The 21775-nt window shown below is 33.1% G+C and overlaps 1 protein-coding gene and 1 pseudogene across 3 annotated transcripts; one reads left to right on the plus strand and one right to left on the minus strand.

Moving 5' to 3' along the window:
- Nucleotides 1–8368: 8368 nt before the first annotated feature.
- On the plus strand, nt 8369–11111 carry LOC107954790 (putative pentatricopeptide repeat-containing protein At3g25970; annotated as a pseudogene).
- Nucleotides 11112–14420: 3309 nt separating this feature from the next.
- Nucleotides 14421–19182, minus strand: LOC107954791 (phosphoinositide phospholipase C 5). Of its 3 annotated transcripts, XR_005916263.1 has the most exons (5): nt 18477–19182; nt 17846–18130; nt 17184–17419; nt 16752–16802; nt 14421–14823 (listed from the first exon to the last, which is right to left on the minus strand). XR_005916263.1 is itself a non-coding variant. In XM_016890462.2 (4 exons), exons 2-4 carry the CDS (start codon nt 17517–17519, stop codon nt 14809–14811), a joined length of 402 nt encoding a protein of 133 aa, XP_016745951.2. In that variant the 5' UTR covers nt 17520–18130; nt 18477–19009; the 3' UTR covers nt 14421–14808. The 3 variants fall into 3 exon arrangements, 1 of the variants encoding a protein (XP_016745951.2); XR_005916262.1 differs by having other exon boundaries at nt 16752–17419; nt 18477–19008; XM_016890462.2 differs by having other exon boundaries at nt 17184–18130; nt 18477–19009.
- Between the last annotated feature and the right edge of the window lie 2593 nt (nt 19183–21775).

Below are 21775 nucleotides of genomic sequence, written 5' to 3' on the forward strand. Positions count from 1 at the left end.
CAGCGTATGACACTTACGACCATACAAGGCCTCGTAAGGTTCTATCTGAATGCTAGACTAGAAACTATTATTATAAGCGAACTCAACAAATGGCAGAAAATCCTCCCAACTACCTCGAAAATCAATCACACAGCTCCGAAGCATATCCTCTAGTATCTGAATCACCCTTTCAGATTGACCATCGATTTGAGGATGGAATGCACTGAAGTCCAATCTTAAACCCAGAGCTTTATGGAGTTTCTTCCAGAACTGAGAAGTGAAGCGAGAATCCCTATCAAAAATTATCAAAATTGAAACCCCGTGTAGTTTCACAATCTTAGAAATGTAGAGTTTGGCCATCTTCTGCAGAGAATAATCCGTCCAAATCGGAATGAAATGGGCGGACTTGGTCAACCGATCCTTGATGACCCATACAAAATCCTTCTTAGTAGGTGTTAAAGGCAATCCACTAACAAAGTCTATCGTAACACGTTCTCATTTCCATAAAGGAATCGTAACGGGTTGGAGCAAACCCGAAGGTAACTGGTGCTCAGCCTTAACTTGTTGGCACGCCAGACGACGAGAAACGAAGTTTGTTACCTCTTGCTTTAAACCTGGCCACTAATACAGTTCACAGAAATCCCGATACATCTTATTCCCAACAAGATGCATAGCATAAGAGCTACTATGCGCTTCCCTCAGAATCGACTGTCTGAAACAGGAGTCGTTCGGTACATAAACCCGTCCTTGAAAACAAAAAACCCCATCATTATTTAGCCCAAAATTAGATGTACTACCACTCTTAACTTGACGAAACTGCTGAACCAGATAATCATCCTCTAACTGCTTCTCTCGAACCTGATCAATCCAAGTTGGCTTAACTTGCAACTTAGCTAACAGACTCCCATCCTCAAACAAACTGAGACGAGTAAACATCACCCTCAAACCAGACATTGCTCTACAACTGAGAGAATAGGCCACCACATTGGTTTTACCGGGATGATATTCTATAGTGCAATCATAATCTTTGAGCAGCTTAATCCATATACACTGCCTAAAATTCAACTCCTTTTGAATAAGGAGGTACTTGAGGCTCTTGTGATCAGTATAGATGATACTCCTCTCACCATACAAATAATGCCTCCAGATCTTTAACAAAAACACCACGGCAGCTAACTCGAGATTGTGCGTCGAATAATTCCCCTCGTGTGACTTAAGCTGTCAGGACGCATAAGCTACAACTTACCATATTGCATCAGTACACAACCCAAACCGACGTGTGACGCATCACTATTCATCACAAACTCCTTACCAGATTTAGAGATTCAGGCTGTATCAGAACAGGAGCTTGAGTCAGAACAGACTTGAGCTTCTTGAAGCTCGATTGTTGCGCATTAGTCCAGACAAAAGGAACCTTCTTCTGCAGAAGCTTAGTCAGAGGAGCTGCAATCAGCGAGAAACCCTCAACAAACCTCCGATAATAACCCACAAGATCCAGAAAACTGTGGATCTCAAAAACGTTCTTAGGTTGTTTCCAATCAAGCACAGCCTCAACCTTTCTAAGATCCACTTGGATCCCCTCAGCAGAAACCACATGCCCAGAAATGTTATCTCTCGCAACTAGAATTTACACTTGCTCAACTTAGCATAGAGTTGTTTCTCTCGAAGTATCTGAAGCACTACTCTAAGATGCTCATCATGCTCATCCTCGGTCTTAGAATACATCAGAATATTATCGATAAAGACTACGACGAACTAATCCAGATACGGCTGAAAAACTCGATTCATCAGATCCATGAATGCAGTTGGAGCATTCATCAATATAAAGGGCATAGCTAGGAACTTGTAGTGACCATAACAAGTCCTAAAAGTCGTCTTATGAATATCAACCTTTTTAACCCTAAGTTGATGATAGTCAAAACGGAGATCTATATTTGAGAATACCGAAGCTCCATGAAATTGATCAAACAAATCGTCAATCCTCGAAAGTGGGTACTTATTCTTCATAGTTAACTAATTCAACTATCGGTAGTCAATACACGTCCTTATGGTACCACCTTTTTTCTTCACAAAAAAACTAGTGCCCCCCACGGAGACACACTAGGATGGATGAATCCACGATCTAAAAGCTCTTGAAGCTAAACCATAAGCTCTATAAGCTCCTTTAGTGCCATTTGATAAGGAGCGATGGACACCGGAGCTGTACCCGATAGAAGCTCAATGTCGAACTCAACTTCTCGATTCAGAGGTAAACTCAGTAGCTCATTAGGAAATACATCCAAAAATTCTCTCACTATTCTGATGTTCTCAATAGAAGAGTCCCTAAAAAATGAAACACTTACGTAGGCTAAATACACTTCACACTCTTTCCGAACCAGTTTCTCATTCACTAGAGCGGAGATTATGTTAGACAAGTAATCCTAACGCTCGTTGATCACAACCACTTCCTTATCATCCCCAGTCCTCAAGACAACCCTTTTAGTCGTGCAGTCCAAACTAACCCTGTGCTCTATTAACCAATCCATACCTAGAATCAAGTCAAACTCTCTAAATGGTAGCTCCATCAAATTTGCCGAAAATACAACCCCTTGAACTTCCAGCGGTACCTTCCTATACAGTCTATTAACCCGAACAGATTGACCCAATAGACTTAGTATAGAAATTTTACCCAAAGTACTCTCTACCACAATCCCCAAGTTTTTAGAAATGGAACTAGCTACGTATGAGTGTGTTGACCCTATGTCTATCAAAGTAGTATAAAGAACATAAAAAATAAAAAACGTACTCGTAATCACATTAGGGGCGTCTTTGTCTTCACGGCGTCGAGCAGCATAAACCAATACAGGTGACCTTGCCTCAGTCCGATTAACACCTCTACTCGATACTCTTTGTCCTCTGGCGAAACCATTACCACCCCTAGCCGGACCACAACCCTTAAGTGGCTACTGTACAGCCCTTTGAGGCTGAACAAAACCCGAACCAAGAGCTTGCATCTGATTAGAATGTTGTGGACACTCTCTAATCCGATGCTCCAATGATCCACATCGCAGACAAGCCTCTAATCTCCTCCAACACTCGCCTAGATGACGCCTACCATAGTCACTGCATGGCTGAACCCTAGTAGGAGCAATTGGGGCTTCCACTCTAACAAGCCCATCAGGTATAGCTCATTTTTAGGCCTCTTAACAGAACTAGAGGGCTCTGAATCCCTCTTATTCTTGCCTCTCTCTCGGTCTCCATTTTGGTGCTCTACACACTTAACCTTTTCGGCGATTTTCCCCTTATCCACTAGAACAAAAAATTCCCACTCCTTCTGTGGAGCAATCAGAACCCTCAAACTGTCTCTCAGACCATCCTCAAATCGTACACACTTCTCGTACTCAGATGCCACTATGCCTCGAGCATAGTGGCTCAATCTCAGAAATTTTACCTCATACTCGACCACAGTCCTATCACCTTATATGAGATTCATGAACTCACGCCTACGAGCATCCACATAGCTGTCACCCACATAGTTAGCACCCACATTCTTCCCCTAAAAAGCAGTCTTGAAATAGTCTCAATTAAGATGATTTGATTGAGTACCCTCCTCAACCGATAACCACCATTAATATGCCTCGTCGCGAAGTAAAAAAATTGTAGCTTTAGTTTCTGCTCAAGAGTGCAGTCAATTACAATCATTATCCTCTCAGTGGCCTCCAACTAGTATTCAGCCACAGTAGGGCGACTCTAGTGACGCCCTTAAATAGTTTAGCTCTATTGGATCAGAGTCGTTCAATTACAGACCCACGGCCCCTAGATCCAGAATGGGGTCTAGGGACCCTTTCCAACACTCTTAGCATGGCTTGGGACAATGCGTCGTCTCCAGCCAAATGGCTTTGAGACCCAGTCTCAACAGAAAGTGTAGCTAGAGTCTCGCTCATATCCAAATTTTTCATACTACCTAGTGAGGAAGAGTCAGCTCGAGTCCCCCTACAGCTCTCGTCGTACCCACGAATACCTCGACCACATGTTCCACGTGTGCTCATCACTTCAATTGTATCTACATTATGAAATTTTATGCACCAGTTTCAGTGTTTATTAGCAGATGTTTTATGCTTCAGATATCAGAAGTTCAGAAATATTTCAAAAGTTTTGGTGTCTAACTAACTCAGTATAGTTTTAGAAAGTTCTAACTATAGTATTTTCTAAGTTTAGAAGTACTTACAGGATTGGCGCCGAAGACTCGGTGTTCCACATACATGCTAAAAAAGAAGCACATTTTGTTTGCAAACCAATTCTTTTACAAATACCATTTTGGAACCCAAAATTCACAGCTTGAGTTTAACAACCTAGCTCTGATACCACTAAATGTAACACCCCAAACCCGATCTAGACGTTATGGTCGAATCTGAAAGTGTTATGATGAAGGGTTTTAAAACACATCTTTCATGTTAAAACTTCTCGTTTTATTGGTTACTAAAAGAGTTCACATTTTTGGAAAAACTTATTATCATATTCTTTATTGAAAACGTCATATATCATCCTTTAAAGTAAAACATAAGTTTGTAGTGGAAGTTAGTAAGTCATTATATTTTGAAAGCCCAGTTCATATTTTAGAAAACATTTGTTTGTGTAAAACCGTAATTTTATCAAACAACGCAGTATAAAAGTTAAAAGCACATACAAAAAAAATTAAAACAAACAATCTAGAGAGTCCCAAAATTACAAAACTCTCAAAAATAATCTAGAATTTAAATAAAAATCATTAAGCAAAACGATTCACAAACTAGTGGTCACCGCTAAGACTCCGTCGCACCGACCCACCTATGTTTGAGGATACCTAAACAGAACAGACAAACAGATGTGAGTTTTCATAAACTCAGTGTGTAACCCAATAGAGATAGACATACATATTTACACAGAAATCTCATATTCAGAGCAGATACAGATACAGACATAAGTGCTTAATAGAATCAGCCAGAATAAGATAATCAGAATAGATATACAAAATCTAACCCCATTCCTCTACACACCTTCTCCGACCATCCCATCACACCATGTGGGGTATAAAACACCCACCCATCCCTACACACCTCATAGTGTTTATACGACGCATAACAGAATAGTATGCAGCCAAGCTGCTAGAAAATAGGCGAAAGGTCGTCCTACAGAACACTTCCTCCACATATACAAATCCCACCCCAAATATAGATACGGATTATAGATTACAGATTTAACAGAATTAACATGTCTCGCATGCTTATATACATATATCATACATGCTTATACAAAACAATAAGACATACAAATTAGTTTTCCTAACTCATATTAGTCTATCAGAATAACACACCTCCTACATTAAGGGTTTGGTTATTAGCCCTTATCGATCCTATGGTAGGCCCACAGTCGACTGGAACGACTCAAGCAACCCTAGGAAAAATTTCAGAATTTTGGGCCCACATGCCCGTGTGGCTTGCTCGTATGGCCCACATGCCCAAATTGGCTTACCTGTGTGGCCCATACAACCACACCCTTGCTCGTTAAAGTTAACAAGCCACTTTTTCGGCTTTCGCTGAACCTCATTTTCATCTGTTTTCATTACACACCTAGTTCAGATTTGACGCATACGCTCCCACAAGATAACCAGAATATTCAATCGAACAACGGTAGTTCCACACAACTAAATCACCAACGGACAATCCCGAGCCCTTTCGTCTTCCCCAAATTAGAAAAATTTGGATACCACAAACCAAGACACAGTGAATTACGCGAACAATTTGTGACAAAATTAGAAGAGAAGAAGAAAATGAAAGATTTTTTATAGTAAACATAAAGGAGAGAAAGAAACATCAAAATGAGGAAATTTGGGAAAAATAAATGAAAAATAAAATAAAATTAAAATTAAAATTAAAATGATCCCCACTCCATCCACTAACCACCTTATCCCATAGAATCCTACCCACTAACCACATCCAATTAGACTCCTAACTCCATCGAACCCTTTTTAGACAACCAAAATAGAAATTATTACCCACACTCACACAAGAATTCAAACATAAGACCTCCGGCAAGCCAACTTCTTACCACTTGAACCAACAAGCTTATTCTGATATGAATTTACCAAAAATATCATATAAGCCCACCCAACAGGGATAAGGCTAAGATAAAAAAATAATAGAATTTGCCAAAAGTAGAACTTGAACCTAAGACCTCATACACACACTAAAATATTTAACCCTTGAAGAAAATACATATTTGTGTTAGAATTCACAGAAACAAAGTTAAGAAATTTAGGCCGTTACAGTATTGATCACTAAATTGGTGATTGGAGCTTGTAGGCAAAACTTTTTTTTTTAAATTTAACAGTTCGATGACTTAAATAAAACTTTTGAATAGTTTAATGACTTAAATGAAAACTTTTAAATAATTCAACTATCAAATTATAATTTTTTAATTTAAATAATTGAAATAAAAATTACCAATACTTTAGTGATTATTTTATCAAAATTTTAAAGGAGAGAAATGATATTTTCATTCGCAACAAGAATTGACAATTTGCAGGTTAGCATAAAAACTCCGCCTACTAAACGTGATTGCGGCACGATGAGAGAGGTTTCAGCGTTGCAGGCTGGCGTTAGTGATGTTATCCAAACATCATCTTGAGTGAGATTGAAATAAAGAACAATGTTTTAAACATATTAAAGGGTGGAATCAGTTAAATTTAGAGAAATTTAACGTTCTCTTTCATAAATTAAAAATTTAAGTGTTAAAAATTAAGTATTAATTTTTTATTGTTTAATTTTATAAATATTAAATTTATATTAGAAAAATTATTTATTTGATAAATTAGTGAATATAAGTACTAGATATAATTATATTATTTGATAAAAGTAAATAACAATTTTAAAAAAATATTTATTTTTTAAATTTAATCTTATTAATATAATATTTTAGATTATTTTAAATAATTTTAGATAAAATATAAATATTGTAATTTAAATATCTTATTTTCTCAAAAAATAATTTTTTTCAATTGTTTAATAAAATAAAATAAAATATTATTCGACACTTAATTTTTAACATTTTATATTAAATAAAAAATTAAAATAATTATCAAACTCATTTAAAATATTAAATATTTAAAATATTAAATATTTAAAATATTAAATATTTTAAACATTTCTTTTTAAAATGAAATGGAAATTTTCTTTAATTTATCCAACACACATGTGTCTCAAAGCTTAGGCTTCCTTTGGTTTGGCTTTTAATGCTAGTGAGGTGCAGTTGGGGGAAAAATATGATGCCAACTTTACTGGTGTGCTGTTTGGTTCAGCAGGTTAGTCCAGTGAAAAGGCATCTCCACCACGCTGGTCAGCTGAAAATCAGCTGGAGATTTCAGCAGCAATGGAGATTTCAGCTGGAGATTTTCACTGTTGGTATTTTTAACAGACAAAAATACCCTTACTCTTTTGCCTCCAATATTTTACCCTCTTTCCATAGGCTATGCAGCAAAAAAATTATAAGTATTAGGGACACAACCATTTCTCATCATCTCATTTACAATAGCATTTGCTTCAGATAACTTCCCTTTATGACAGTAGCCGTGCAGTAAAGTGCTAAACTCATTCGGCAAGCAACCTTTCTCAGGCATTTTATCAAACAACTCTCGGGCAAACATTTAGAGACTAACAAATACTAACAATATTCAAAAGCACAATAACAAAATGTATTTATCACCCAATGCCAGGGTAGGATCGCATTCACGCACTGCAGCTTTTTCTTCTATCTTCTCTTTTCTACATCCAAAAAATTTTGCAACAAAAATTGACATATATATGCTTCAAATAGGAAATGTCAAAGGAACTGCATGATGTTTCTACATCAGAAATAAGTGGGGTACTTGGCAAAAATTAGTGGTGAGTAATGATAATAAAGTAGGTTGTATACTTTTAAATTTGTAAAATCTAATAAATAAATTAACTATAAAAAATTAAAAAAAATTATCATTTTATCTAATAAATAATTTAAATTGATTATATAACTCATTAAAATATTAGAAGATACATTTTAATATTTTATTAAATGAATTTATAAATTCACATATTTTAATAATTTTAAAAAAGTAAAATAATTTTAAAAAATTCTATTATATATCAATTCTAATCTGATGTCCTTAATAGTTATTTTTTATTCTCACCTCACCGCTACAGCTGCATTTGAATCCAAACACACACTCCACCATTGTTTCTAATCTCACCACTACAATATCCAATCTCACCTTTACAGTAACTAATCTCACTGTCACCGCTATTTTTAACCTCAGGTAAACACACCGCCCATCCAAACTACCCCTAGTTGAGATCTAATATACTAGATTTTGGTTGAGACAGAGAAGTGGGCCGGTTAGTCTCGGCTAAAATACTGGTGCTTGGGCTGACTAGCTCCTTTACTTAATATTTAAACACTCTTCTCTAGTGTCAGCAATCGTCGTTCGCCGGAAAATGTTTTAAGAGTTGAATACCATAATCAAGGGCAGGGCTTTTCAATTTTCGTTTTACAAATAGAAGAAATTGAGCTAGGATCACTGGGTCTGGGAGGGGAACTAAAGATTACAATTAAGCAGAACAAGTAGCAGTCCTTTGAGGACAACAGACCACAGAGTAAGAAAGCTCAATAAACCGATGGTGCGTTTCCAACTCCAAGAAATATATAGAAAACGGCACCGTAAGTGACCTCTGTTTCTCATTTCTGAAACGAGAAACACTGCATTCAGTTTGCTTTCCTCTCTGTTTCCAAATGTCGTTAAGATGCATTTTCCTGGCAAACTGGAAACAGAATGTCAACAAATGTTTCTTCAAGCTATACTCAACTCAGCTACCTCAAACAATTTCTACAAATATTTACATGAATAAGTTGTTTAAGAGCGGCAGGTTAGACATTGCGCGGAATCTGTTTGATGAAATGCCTACGAGAACCGTTGTGTCATGGAACACCGTGATTTCTGGTTACTCAAAGTGGGGGAAATTCAATGAAGCACTTGCTTTACTTTCATCCATGCATCGGAGTGATATAAAGTTTAATGAGTTCACGTTTTCCACTGCATTAAGCTTATGTGGTCGCCTGCTGTCTTTAACTCCTGGAGAACAGATTCATTGTGTGGTTATTAAATCTGGGAGTGAGAGTTTTGAGCTTGTTGGAAGTTCTTTGTTGTATTTTTATGCCAACTGTTCTGGTATCGAAGAAGCGAAGCGGGTTTTCCACGACTTGCATGATAAAAACGAGTTGTTGTGGAATTTGATGATTGTGGGTTATGTGGAGTGTGGTTTGATGAAGGAGGCTCTTGATATGTTTATGAAGATGCCGAAAAGGGATGTCGTGGCTTGGACTACATTGATTTCGGGATACATGAAGAGTGAAGAGGGATGCGATAAGGCTTTGGAGTTGTTTTGGCGGATGAGAGGGAGTAGTGAGGTGGTGCCTAATGAGTTCACTTTGGATTCTGTTATAAGGGCTTGTAGCAGGTTAGCTAATTTACGTGAAGGGAGGCTTGTTCACGGGATTTTGATCAAATATGGATTTGAATTTGATCAATTAATTGGTGGTGCACTCATTGAATTTTATTCTGATTGTGAAGCTATTGCTGATGCTAAGAGAGTCTATGATGGAGTAACAAATCTGTGTTTGAATGCTTCAAACTCACTAATTAGAGGCCTCATATCAATGGGTAGGATTGATGATGCTGAACTGATTTTCAATACACTTGTTGAGGCAAATTCAGTTTCATATAATCTAATGATTAAAGGGTATGCTGCTTGCGGCCGAGTTGAAGATTCAAAAAGATTATTTGAAGAGATGTCTCAAAGAACAATAGTTTCTACCAACACTATGATTTCTGTATATTCCAGGAGTGGGGAGATTGGTAAAGCTTTAAAGCTGTTTGAAGAAACACAAGGGGAAAGAAACCCTGTGACATGGAATTCAATGATGTCTGGTTATATTCGAAATGAGCAATACAAAGAGGCTCTAATGCTGTACCTGAATATGTGCAGATTACAAATAGCCCATACAAGGTCAACATTCTCAGTTCTCTTTCATGCATGTTCATGCCTGAGATCTCTTCAACAAGGACAATTACTTCATGCACACTTGATCAAAACACCATTCCATTCTAACGTTTATGTTGGAACATCCCTTATAGATATGTACTCCAAATGTGGCAGCATCAGTGATGCTCACAAGTCATTTTCCAGCATCTCTTCACCTAATGTGGCAGCATGGACAGCTATTATTAATGGGCATGCACACCATGGGCTTGGCTCTCAAGCTATCTTACTCTTTGAGCATATGTTGCAGAAAGGAGTGGTCCCTAATGGTGCTACTTTTGTTGGAATTCTGTGTGCCTGTGCTCATGCTGGTCTAGTAAATGAAGGAATGAAATTATTCAGGTTGATGGAAAATTGCTATGGTGTGGTCCCAACAGAAGAACACTACGCATGCGTGGTTGATCTTCTTGGTCGGGCAGGTCTTCTGGAAGAAGCTGAAGAGTTCATTAAAAAAATGCCAGTTGAAGCAGATGAGGTTGTTTGGGGAGCTTTACTCCATTCTTGTTGGTACTGGATGGATATGGATGTTGGTGAGAGGGCGGCACAAAAGTTGTTCAGTTTGAATCCAAAGACTATATCTGTTTATGTGATTCTATCTAACATATATGCAATACTTGGGAAATGGGGAGAAAAGTTGGAGGTGAGGCAGAGGTTGAGGGACTTGGAAGTGAAAAAGGATCCAGGTTGTAGTTGGATTGAGCTAGACAACACTCTTTGTGTTTTCTATCGAGGATAGGAACCATCCATATTGTAAGATGATTTATGCCACCTTAGAACACCTAACAATGAATTTAAACTCTTTTCATGTCGCTCCGTTTTGATTGTCTATTTGCTATACTAATGAAAGAGCCTAGCTGTCCTCATGCAGATCGATCAAGGTCTTTTAGTTTGTAGATTCATCATTGGTATTTCCTAAAATATGATTCAAAATGGGCAATCGTGAGCTAAGGTCTGTGTGAGTTTAGATAGTGGATTGACATAATACTTCTATTTTGTAATAATTCTTCTCAGGCTTAAATATTCATTTAGCGTCTAAATTTTTCATTTTGTCAAGTTCGTGTTATGTATTTTTGATTTAAAGTGTAAAAAGCTCTCAAACTTAAAAAAAAAATAATTAAACCCGTAAACTTAAATTTTTTCATTCAATATGTATTTTTTTTTTGCATTCAATCAAACACTTAAGTTTTTAAAATGCATCCAAAAAATCCTCAAACTTTAAAAAAAAAAAGCAATTAAACCCCTGCTTTTTTTTCACTTAATTGGGTACTTAAATTTTCAAAATCCATCAAAAAGACCCTAATTTTTTTTCAAAAAATCAATTAAGCCCCTGCTCTTATTAAAAATTAGAAAAAGTTTATAAAAAATAATAAATAATAAATTTTAGAAAAATTATTAACTTTTAATAAAAAAATTAAAAATTATTAAAAATTAGAATTTTTTATAAAAATCATAAAAAAAATTAGCGACCCTAGTTTTTTTTAAACTGAAATCTTCACGTGTCGCAACACAGCGTGACATATGGTGAAAAATGATAAAAAAAAAAGTAAAAATCAATAGAAGTTATAGAAAAATTATAAAATGCTTCTTTTGGTACGATAATTCTTATAAAAAAAATTTACGAAATTTATATTTATTTACATTTTGTATAATTTTCTTACGACTTTATAAAATTTTATAATTGTTTTAATATTTCTATATATTTTACAATTTTTTATATTTTTTACAATTTTTATATTTCTTCTATTTTTAATATTTTTAATATTTGATTTTTTTTAAAATTTAATAATATTTATAACTTTTATTGATTTTAATTTTTTATAATTTATTTTCTAATTTTTAATAAAAGCATGGGCTTAATTGTTTTTTTTAAGTTTGAGGGTCTTTTTTTATACATTTTGAAAGTTCAAGTACCCAATTGAATGCCAAAAAAAAGTAGGGGGTTAATTGCTTTTTCTGAAAAGGTTTTAGGGTATTTTTTATGCATTTTGAAAGTTTAAGTATTCAAATGATTGAAAAAAAAAGTAATTGTTTAATTGCTTTTCCTAAAAAAGTTTGAGGGCTTTTTGTACCATTAAATTTTTTTTTATCTCAAGTTCGTATCTGAATTTTCATTCTATCTATATTCATATTTTTCTGTAACACTGTCAAGCTTAGGACAGGTGACAGGATAGGATTGTGACCCGTGATATTAATAACATAACGATGATATGATAATCTAAAAAATATATTAAAAATTAATAAAAATATTTTAAAAAATAAAACAAATACAAACAAAAAATATATAATTCAGAAAGAAAATATTTAAAAAATCTTTAAAATACTCTAATTATTTAAAAACAAAAATAAAATATATATTAAATTTTGAAATATTACAAAAATAAAGTAAGTATCTTCGTCATCTCTTCTCAACAAATGCCTGTTCTTTTTATCGTCATTCATCAATTACATTTTCATCTAAAAATCAGGTAATAATTTTTTTTCATTATTTTTCATTCTAAAATTTAATCTTTAAAAAAATCTAACTTCAAATACTATTAACTTCATTATCATGGGTCTCATGATTCTTTTTTTTCTAGGTTTGATTTTTATGAAAACCCACAGCTGCCACCCCTCCACCTCCAAGCTTCTTGCACAACTCTCCCAAACTACTGTTCCAGCACCCATCAATGCCCCCACCAAAACCTTAGTTGATTCAAGATAAAAGAAAGGGAATGTTTTGGGTTTCTCCAGGCAAATAAATCAAAGAGAAAAAAAGAGTAAAATGCAAAAAGTTGCAGTGCCTTTGGTGATGAAGATGAGAAACTTTTTATTTGGGTTTACTTAAAATTTTAAATCCTCGACTTGATTTAATGATGAAGAGAAAACCTAAATGCATGGTTAGAATATGAAGATAAGCCTAAACTAGAGAATGTTAAAAGAAAAGATTAGAAGATGAACAAATTAATTTTTGTCATGGATATCATATTAAGTGAATATCTATCATGATTAAGATAAAGTTTGAATGTATTTTAAATTTTAATAGTTATTAAAATTACATATCTACTTCTTTTATACTTATTATGTCTATAAATAAAGACTCTAATAAATCATTGTAATAATCCTTTTTTATCAATAAAGTACATTCTCTATTGCTTTCATTTTTTCTTTATTTTTTATTCTCTCCATCTCTCTTTATTTTATAACACGTTATTAGTACGATAATTCTCTATTTTTTTTTTCAAAACCTTTCGAAGTCATCCCACAGATCAATTTTTTTTCACCTTAAACTTTAACCTTTACAACTTCATCTTCGGAATGTTGAAAAATTCAATTTCAAAATGGATTATAGTTCTTATTCCAGATTTTTGATTTATTGTACAAGTATGGGTAACGTATAGATTTGGTAAGAAACTTTTAAATTTCGACCATATTTTCTTTTTCAATTAAGGTATGACTATTATTAATTTTTATTTGACATAAATTTCACATTCTGATAATATTTGATTTTTGCCTTTCTAGGTTAATTTTTTTTATGTAAAAGACATAATTGTTGATTAGATATGTTTGCTATTGTTATGGTATATTTTCTCTATTATTTTTTTTGGTAAATCATTCTTTTTGAAGCTTTTTAATTAAGTTATATTATGCATAATATTTAGATGTTTTAATTATTAAATTATTGTTATTAAATATTCATGAAATTTTATTAAATTTATGGTGGAAAGTGTTATTAACCTACCATTTTTTTATTAAAGTAAAATTTGATAGGATCTATTTATTCTTATTAACTTGCTAATGTTGAGATTGTATGATATCTTTTAATTTGAACTTATAAATATTTTATTAGAGCAAGATAAGATTTTATAACATATATGTGGTATTGAAATTCGGTACAATGTGTATCGGATAATTTTCAAGCATCGTATAAAAAAATTTTGATTATTTATTAAATGATTTTTACTATTAGATTATAAATGTTATTACGAAAACAAAGTTGTTTTCACTACACCAAAACAGGCTTTTAGCGGCGCTTTGAGAAGCGCAGGACAAAACGCCGCTAAAGACCGCGTCGCTAAATTTAGCGGCGCTTTTCTCACAAACGCCGCTAAAGACTAGGACCTTTAGCGACGCTTTTCTCACAAACACCGCTAAAGACCAAGACATTTAGCGACAATTTTCCCACAAGTGCCGCTAAAGACCAGGACCTTTAGCAGCGCTTTTTCCACAAACGCCACTATAGCTCAAGACCTTTAGCAACGCTTTGATTACAAACGCCGCTAAAAGTACTATTAAATATTAAAATCAAACATTATTGATATAAAAAATTAATTAGTATTAAATATATACTTTTAGTCAAAAAGATAATATTTAATCATATAACAAATTAATTTTTTTAATCAAAATATTGAAAAATCATGTTAATATTTAAATTGCAAAATTACAAGTTCAAATAGTGCAACTAATTGATTGCAAAAAAAAAATGCACAAGTTCATAATGTACAGTAATCAACTTCAGGGATATGGATCATCTTCATCTTCATCATCTTCTTCTTCACTTTCAACTCGGTGACCATCTTCTTCTCTGCTGCCTATGTGATTCAATGCTCTCCTTTCATCATCTTCATCGTCATTATAAGGCACAAGTGACTCTTCAAGAGGTGAAGATGGTGAATCCACAACTCTCTGCCATTTTAAGTCCCGTTCCCCGTCTACACTATCACCAAGTTCCCTTTTTGCTTTCATCTTCTTTCCCCATCCTTCGCTCTCACAATTTCTGTTGCTATACCACAGTAGCATTCATCAATTAAACTAAGTTCCCATGAGATCTTCTACTACAATCGTTCACTTAAAATAAATGATAAAAAAAAGAACTATACTTTTAGATGCTGAGAAAAAAAAAAGCAGGAAAATTCATAGCCAACTATCTAGGGTTTTTATTGAGTACCAGATAAAACATAGCAGCATAGTAAAGAAACTTAAGTACAAAGGAGATTAGATAAATTTTCAAACGAAATATCAGCGACTAAAATATACTATACATTTATTTTTTAAAGAAATTAGAAGAAGAGTTATAACAATAAAATTATGAAAAACCACAAGCCACAGTACTGCTGGGACATTCAAACTGGCATAAATTAAAGCCAAACTCCGATCAAGAAATGAGTATATAGAAAACAATTGAAGATTCTTCAAATATGAAAAAAAATTAAAATCAAAATAAAGAGGAAAAATACAGGAAAAACAAAATAAAATATCAAAGAAAATGAAGCAAAGAAAATTTTAATAAAGAAAATGAATATGACCACCTGACGTCTATATTAATTTGAACATACTAAGGCCAATTACTAATTAGTAATTTGAACGTCTATAATATTTAAACATACAATAAAGTGCAGATCCGAAAGGACAGTTCACATACAAAGGCCAATTACTAATTAGTAATTTGAACTTCACACAATTTACAATCACCATTTATGATTAACATATTAAGAGATGGGTGTCAAATTAAGAAGAGAATGAAAAAGGTACTTGACTATAACAAGCATGTGAGAATTAACCTGATCCCTTCCAACATGTATAAGGCATTACAAACTTTTATAAACAAGGACAACTACAAAATGCATTTCATCACATCTCTTATATTTTTAAAGTAATAAATCGAATAAAAAATGAGAAAATCCAAGAAGTGGAAGAATAGATACCATCATGCATTTCAAAATCTTTGGATTAGATATTTGTGATCACATGTTAGGCTTCAAAGGCAAAAATAGCATATATCTAACGATATTGCTTCCATTTTTGTCATTACGTATTAGAGAAAGTTACTTGGAAATACATTAGCATATATCTAACTGAAAAATTGTAAAAAATCTACCAACCAAATTTCTACATTATTGAATCGGGTCATACATTTTATACTTTGTATTTACAAAATATTGTTAGAAAACTAAGTTATAATTTTATATTTTGTAAAATTGTAAATATTATTTTGTCATTTTATAGAGCAGTAATGAATCGGGTCATACATTTTTGTCCAATTTTTACTGGAACACATACAAAGGCATAAACTTGCAGCCAGCTTTATATCAAAATGACCAGTTCTTGATGTCACTAAATTTATTCAACATTATCTGGAAGAACTATACAAATACAACAGCCATGAACAGGAAGACAACTAAACATCGTTACTTTGAACATTCAAAGTATGTTAAGGTTAAAGTATTAACTAGCGACCCATAAAAGAACAAATAATCACATTTTGAATTAACCAAGGTATTTCAGCATATTCAGCAGCCTATATGTCTAAACAATATACCTTCAACCCAAACAGAAATTATTCACCATAAATAACATAAACAAGTGCTGGTTGGGATAGACAATGCAAACAAAATGATGAGGGAAAAAAATCAGTCAGAAATAGGATACAAATCGTGCAACCAAACGATATTTATTGTAAATGCAAACTAGACCTAATCATTGTATCGAATCTGAAAACCTTTGCTCAATTTTATCTCAACTGAAGCATTCCTTTATTTGATTGAGGCTGACATAGACTTCCTAATTATCGCATAAGGGGTAGTTTAAAATATCAAGTATATAGTAGGCATGCGACAAAATCCCCATGAACAACCTTGAACTAACTCATCACTGTTAATTAGCATATAAAAACTACAACAAAAGTTACAAATATGATGTCAGAACACTTACAAACAGTGTAGGAATAGTTGCAATGACCAGGCTTGTAAACGCCAAAGAAGCCTGCATGTATCCAAGTGATTGGTGTCAACCAATCCAAAAATATAGAAAATTAAAACACCAAACATAGTACTTAATACCAATGCACAACACTTGAATTTCTACCACTGCCTGCCTATAAAAAGAATCTATTTGATTTGCAGTAACAAGCCAAAGAAAATTGCAAAAAATAAAAATTATCCAACAAATTGTTCAAATGCCATATGCACCCAAAAAAATGCAAAACACCGATTATAACAATGAAACTATAATCAACAAATGCAAAAAGAATTAAATAATGAAAAAAAAAAGCTTATCTAAAAGAACATAAAAATAATGAAAAAAATAAATAACAAAATAGGATAGATGAAAAAACCAAATCATCGAAAATAAGAAACGGGTCACCTTATTATCAATTGGTAGATTTAGATTTGCAGAAAACAAGTAATGATGGAAATCATCGAGGGTCAGTGCGTGTTTTCTGAACTTCGCCATATGGTGTCGTTTCTGCAGACCCTGCAGCAGAATCTCCTCCGCGTCGGAGACCTTCGCACCGCCTTGCCCCTGCACATCCACCAAGAACCTATGCAACTGCTCCGCCGTCATTTGAGGCCCACCTTCGGCGTACTTCTCGAATGCAGCTATAACATCCGGTGGTGGTGCCGCCTCAATGAGTTTTTTTCTTTTTAATGTTATTTTGCATGTAAATAACTTCTTTATATGTGTTATCGAAATTAGCATTAATTACTTTAGTTTCCTTTCTTAAATTTTATTCCATAATCTAGAGGTGATTACTTGAGAGAGAGAGAAATCATGTTTTTCTGAATGTTTAAGTTATTAGTTATTTTAATTTTAATATTTTTTTCTAAGAGAGAAAATTTTAAAATTTGTAATTCACAAAATCATTCATGGTTTTTAAAATTTTGCAAGCGAATATCAAAGAGCTGTTAGGAGTTGAGGAAACTCAAAATGTTATATAGGTATTAGCTACCGCCATCTTGCAATGATTCACAGACATATACTCAAAATGGGCAGTAAGCAATAATTCATAACATGCACAAACTTACCTTTTGAGCAGGCCAATTATATATCATAGACATCATCTCTCCTTTATCCTTTGCACTGAAATACATTCCACGTGGGCGTCTAAATAATCCAGAATAAATTTGGCATACCAGTCCTTATAATCGAGCAATTATAGCAACATGTCCAGGCCTTGACTTCGTTGGAGGCCGAACATGAGATACTCCCCAGCGACCTTGATTGATTCTTAATCACATTTCTTAAAAAGGGTGCTCTGAAATTCCCTTCCAAATCTGGCTCGAAAAATTTATCAGCACGTAAACCATCCACTGCAATGATATGGTTTTACCAAGACGTAGCAATTAGTAATTACACTAAACATTAAAAAATGAGTAATCATTTCAGGAAATGAAATGTTTCAAACATTAAACTGTAGATGCACCACAATAATCATGAACAGCCCATCATTGAGTTCTCCATTTTTCATATAAAAAACTTATCCTTTTAATATAAAGCTAAAACAAGTAAATAACTAACATACCCAAAAGGTTCTTTGTTTCTATTTAGCTGAATCGTCAGATTCGCATCAAACTCAACAAGCCATTTTTCACTATCAATCCTATTCAACAAAATCAAGGGGGTTGAACCCTAAAAAGAGAAGAAAGGTGGGTTTACCAACAAGAAGAACAAGGCGTTTAGCAGAAGGAGAGAAGCGAGGGGAGACAAGATCCATGCCATGAACAATGGGGGTCTTGAAGTAGATGTCGAAAATGCTTAACATGTAAACGGCATGGAGGATGACACCAAGTATAACCAGCCATGTTTCTCTTCTTTTAACCCATTTTCGTCTCCTGGGTATGCTTGGTTTGCCTAGCTTCGAATCTCGGTTACCCAAGATCCCATCTATATCCACCTTTTTCGTTACTTCGGTTTCTCTGTTGTAACACAAAATTACTTGGTCTCACCTCTCTATAAACTCTTGCAAGAAAACCTCAAAGTGAAGAAGAAATTGGGAGAAACGCAGTTTAGGGTTTGGTTGAAAAACTCTTGTAAGGTCTCCATGAATCTGTACCCTTTGAGGAGATGCAGAGGGCTTCCAATTTCGGGAAATTGGGGGGAAAGATAAAGGGAATCGGGGTAGGGGAGAAATTGGGGGGAAAATAAAGGGAATCGATTTTGGGAAAAAGAAGGGGGAAAAATATATTTCATTTGGAATTTTGGGATAAAAAAATATATAAAAAAATATATAAACACAAAACGACGTCATTTTGCAAAAATATTACTGGCGTTTGGAAGAAAAACGTCACTATTGCTCTTTTTTTGTGGCGTTTTTAACAAAAATGCCGCTATTTCCTACTTTTTGCGGCGTTTTTGAAAAAACGCCCCTAACGCTCTATTTCTTACAATTTTTATATTAAATGATTATATCTTTCAAATAAATTTTAAATAAATAATTTTTTAAATTTAAAAGAATTAGATAAAATTATAATTTTTGTTTTTGTATTTCATTTTTATTTGTTCTAATTTGGTCCTATCCAAAATAGATAGTTATTTATCCGTATCCATCTATTACTTTTTTTATCAATTTTTTATAATTTAATATTTAAATATATCAATTAATTGTTTAGATTAAATATTTTTAAATATAAAAGATTGTATAAAATTTTATTATTTAATAAATCTCAAGTAAACCTTAAATCCTAAACCATTTAATATATATAAAGTTTATCTATTATCTATTAAATAATTTAAACTATAATCATAATATTAATCTAAACCCTAAACTCCTAACCCCTATCTCTTAAACCTTAAATCATAAATCATAAAACATAAACCCTAAACCCCTAACCCCTAACCTCTAACTCCTAACCCCTAACCCCTCTTTTACAATTATATAAGAACTTAATTAATATATAAATTAAAAAATAGTAATTAATCTAAACCTTAAACCCTAACCCGACCTCAAATCTTTAAACCTTAAATCACTAACTCTTAGCCTCTAACCCTTAACCCCTAACCCCTAACTACTAACCCCTAAACCTTATTTAATATATAAATTAAAAAAACACTAATTAATCTAAACCCTAAACCCTAACCCAAATCCCTAACCCTTAACCCCTAAACCTTATTTAATATAAATTAAAACACACTAATTAATCTAAACCTTAAACCCTAACCTAACATCGAATTCATAATCCCTAAATCACTAACTCTTAATCTCTAACCCCTAACCACTAACCCCTAAATCACAACCCTTAAACCAAAATCCCTAATCCATAATCCCTAATTTCATAATCTATAAACCTTAAAATTGTAACTCCTAAACCAGCCTTAAATCCTAAATTAACCATATACCTTAAACCATATACCCTAAACCATATATATTAAACCCTAAACTATAATGATAATTAATTAAATATTTTAAAATTAATACTATCGTATCTTTTACAATTATATATGAAATTATTTAATATATAAATTAAAAATTAATCAGTCATGTACCCAAAAATTTTAAACTTATTTTAAATAATAGTATTTTAATTTTTCCATTTTAACAAATATTCAATTAAAATAAATTGAATTTTAATTAATACAATAAACAAATTAAATAGTAAATAGAAAGATAAAATATTTTTGCGGCGCTTTTTTAAAAACGCCGCTAAAAGCCTAAGCATTAGCGGCGCTTTTTCAAAAACGCTGCTATGCTCGGGCTTTTAGCGGCGTTTTTGAAAAAGCGCCGCTAAATATCTGAGCATTAGCGGCGCTTTTTCAAAAACGCCGCTAAAGATCTGAGCATCAGCGACGCTTTTTAAAAAACGCCGCTAAAGCCCCGAAAGGTCAAAAAACGATGCCGTTTGGCTTAGATTTTTAGCGGCGTTTTTTCAAAAAATGCCGCTAATGGTCATTTTTAGCGGCGCTTTTCTGAAAGCGCCGCTAATGCTCAATTTTTAGCGGCGTTTTTGTCCAAACGCCACTAAAAGTGCCGCTAAAAGCCTATTTTGGTGTAGTGTTTACTACTTGTAATAGTGCTCGTGGTAATAGTTAAGGTGATGACGATGATATTAAAAATCTTCAGGTATATTTTACTATGTTTTATTTATTATATTATGTTTATTATAATTAGAGACTAATCATGACAACATGAATAGATAGATTTTGATTTGAAATTCACGCATGTGTTTGCGATGATGATTATGAAATAAAGAATCAATGGAGGCGTTTAGAAGTCTATCTTACTAGATTTATTGCATTCCATAAAGTGAATGCAAACATAAATAAAATAAAAGATATAATCATGGAGCACTAAAAGTGGGAATATAGTAATAAATAGAGAAAAATGAGAGTTCTCAAGATAACTCTTCAAAGGGTAAAGATAACTTATGTTATCAATGTGATATGAAAGATTATGGGTCACATATGTGGCAAATGCCTAAATATTTTGTTTCTGTTAATATGCTTTGAGGAAGTATATGAGAATGTAGTAATAAATTCTATCATTATAGATAGAAAGTATTTATCTTATTTGGTACTAAAACAAACAAATATTATTCCAATATTTGATAGTACAAAATTAGTCGAAAGCTCTAGAAGAGCTAATGTATTAATATTTTGTGATGGTTAATCCATTGGTTTTAAAAGATATTTATAATGGATCTTATATTGAGATTGTGCATGAGGAAAATATTATATTTCATATGAATCACTATTGCTATAAATATCTAAATTTGAAAGAATACAAACGAAAGGATTGAGTTATTAATTTATATTTATTTTATAATATTTTGTGATCTTCTTTTGTCATCATCCCCATTAAGGGGTTGGAAGCAAAATATTTGACTGTGAAAGATCTATTTATGAGCAATAAAATATGATAATTTTATCTAAAGCTCGTTATGGTTAGATGCACCTAAAGTTGTAAAACTTTTTTTTTTGATATTTAAAGATTTTGGCATATTCCCTGAAGCGAATATTGC

Source organism: Gossypium hirsutum, chromosome D07 (genome assembly GCF_007990345.1).
Source record: "Gossypium hirsutum isolate 1008001.06 chromosome D07, Gossypium_hirsutum_v2.1, whole genome shotgun sequence".
In the NCBI taxonomy this organism is placed as follows: domain Eukaryota; kingdom Viridiplantae; phylum Streptophyta; class Magnoliopsida; order Malvales; family Malvaceae; genus Gossypium; species Gossypium hirsutum.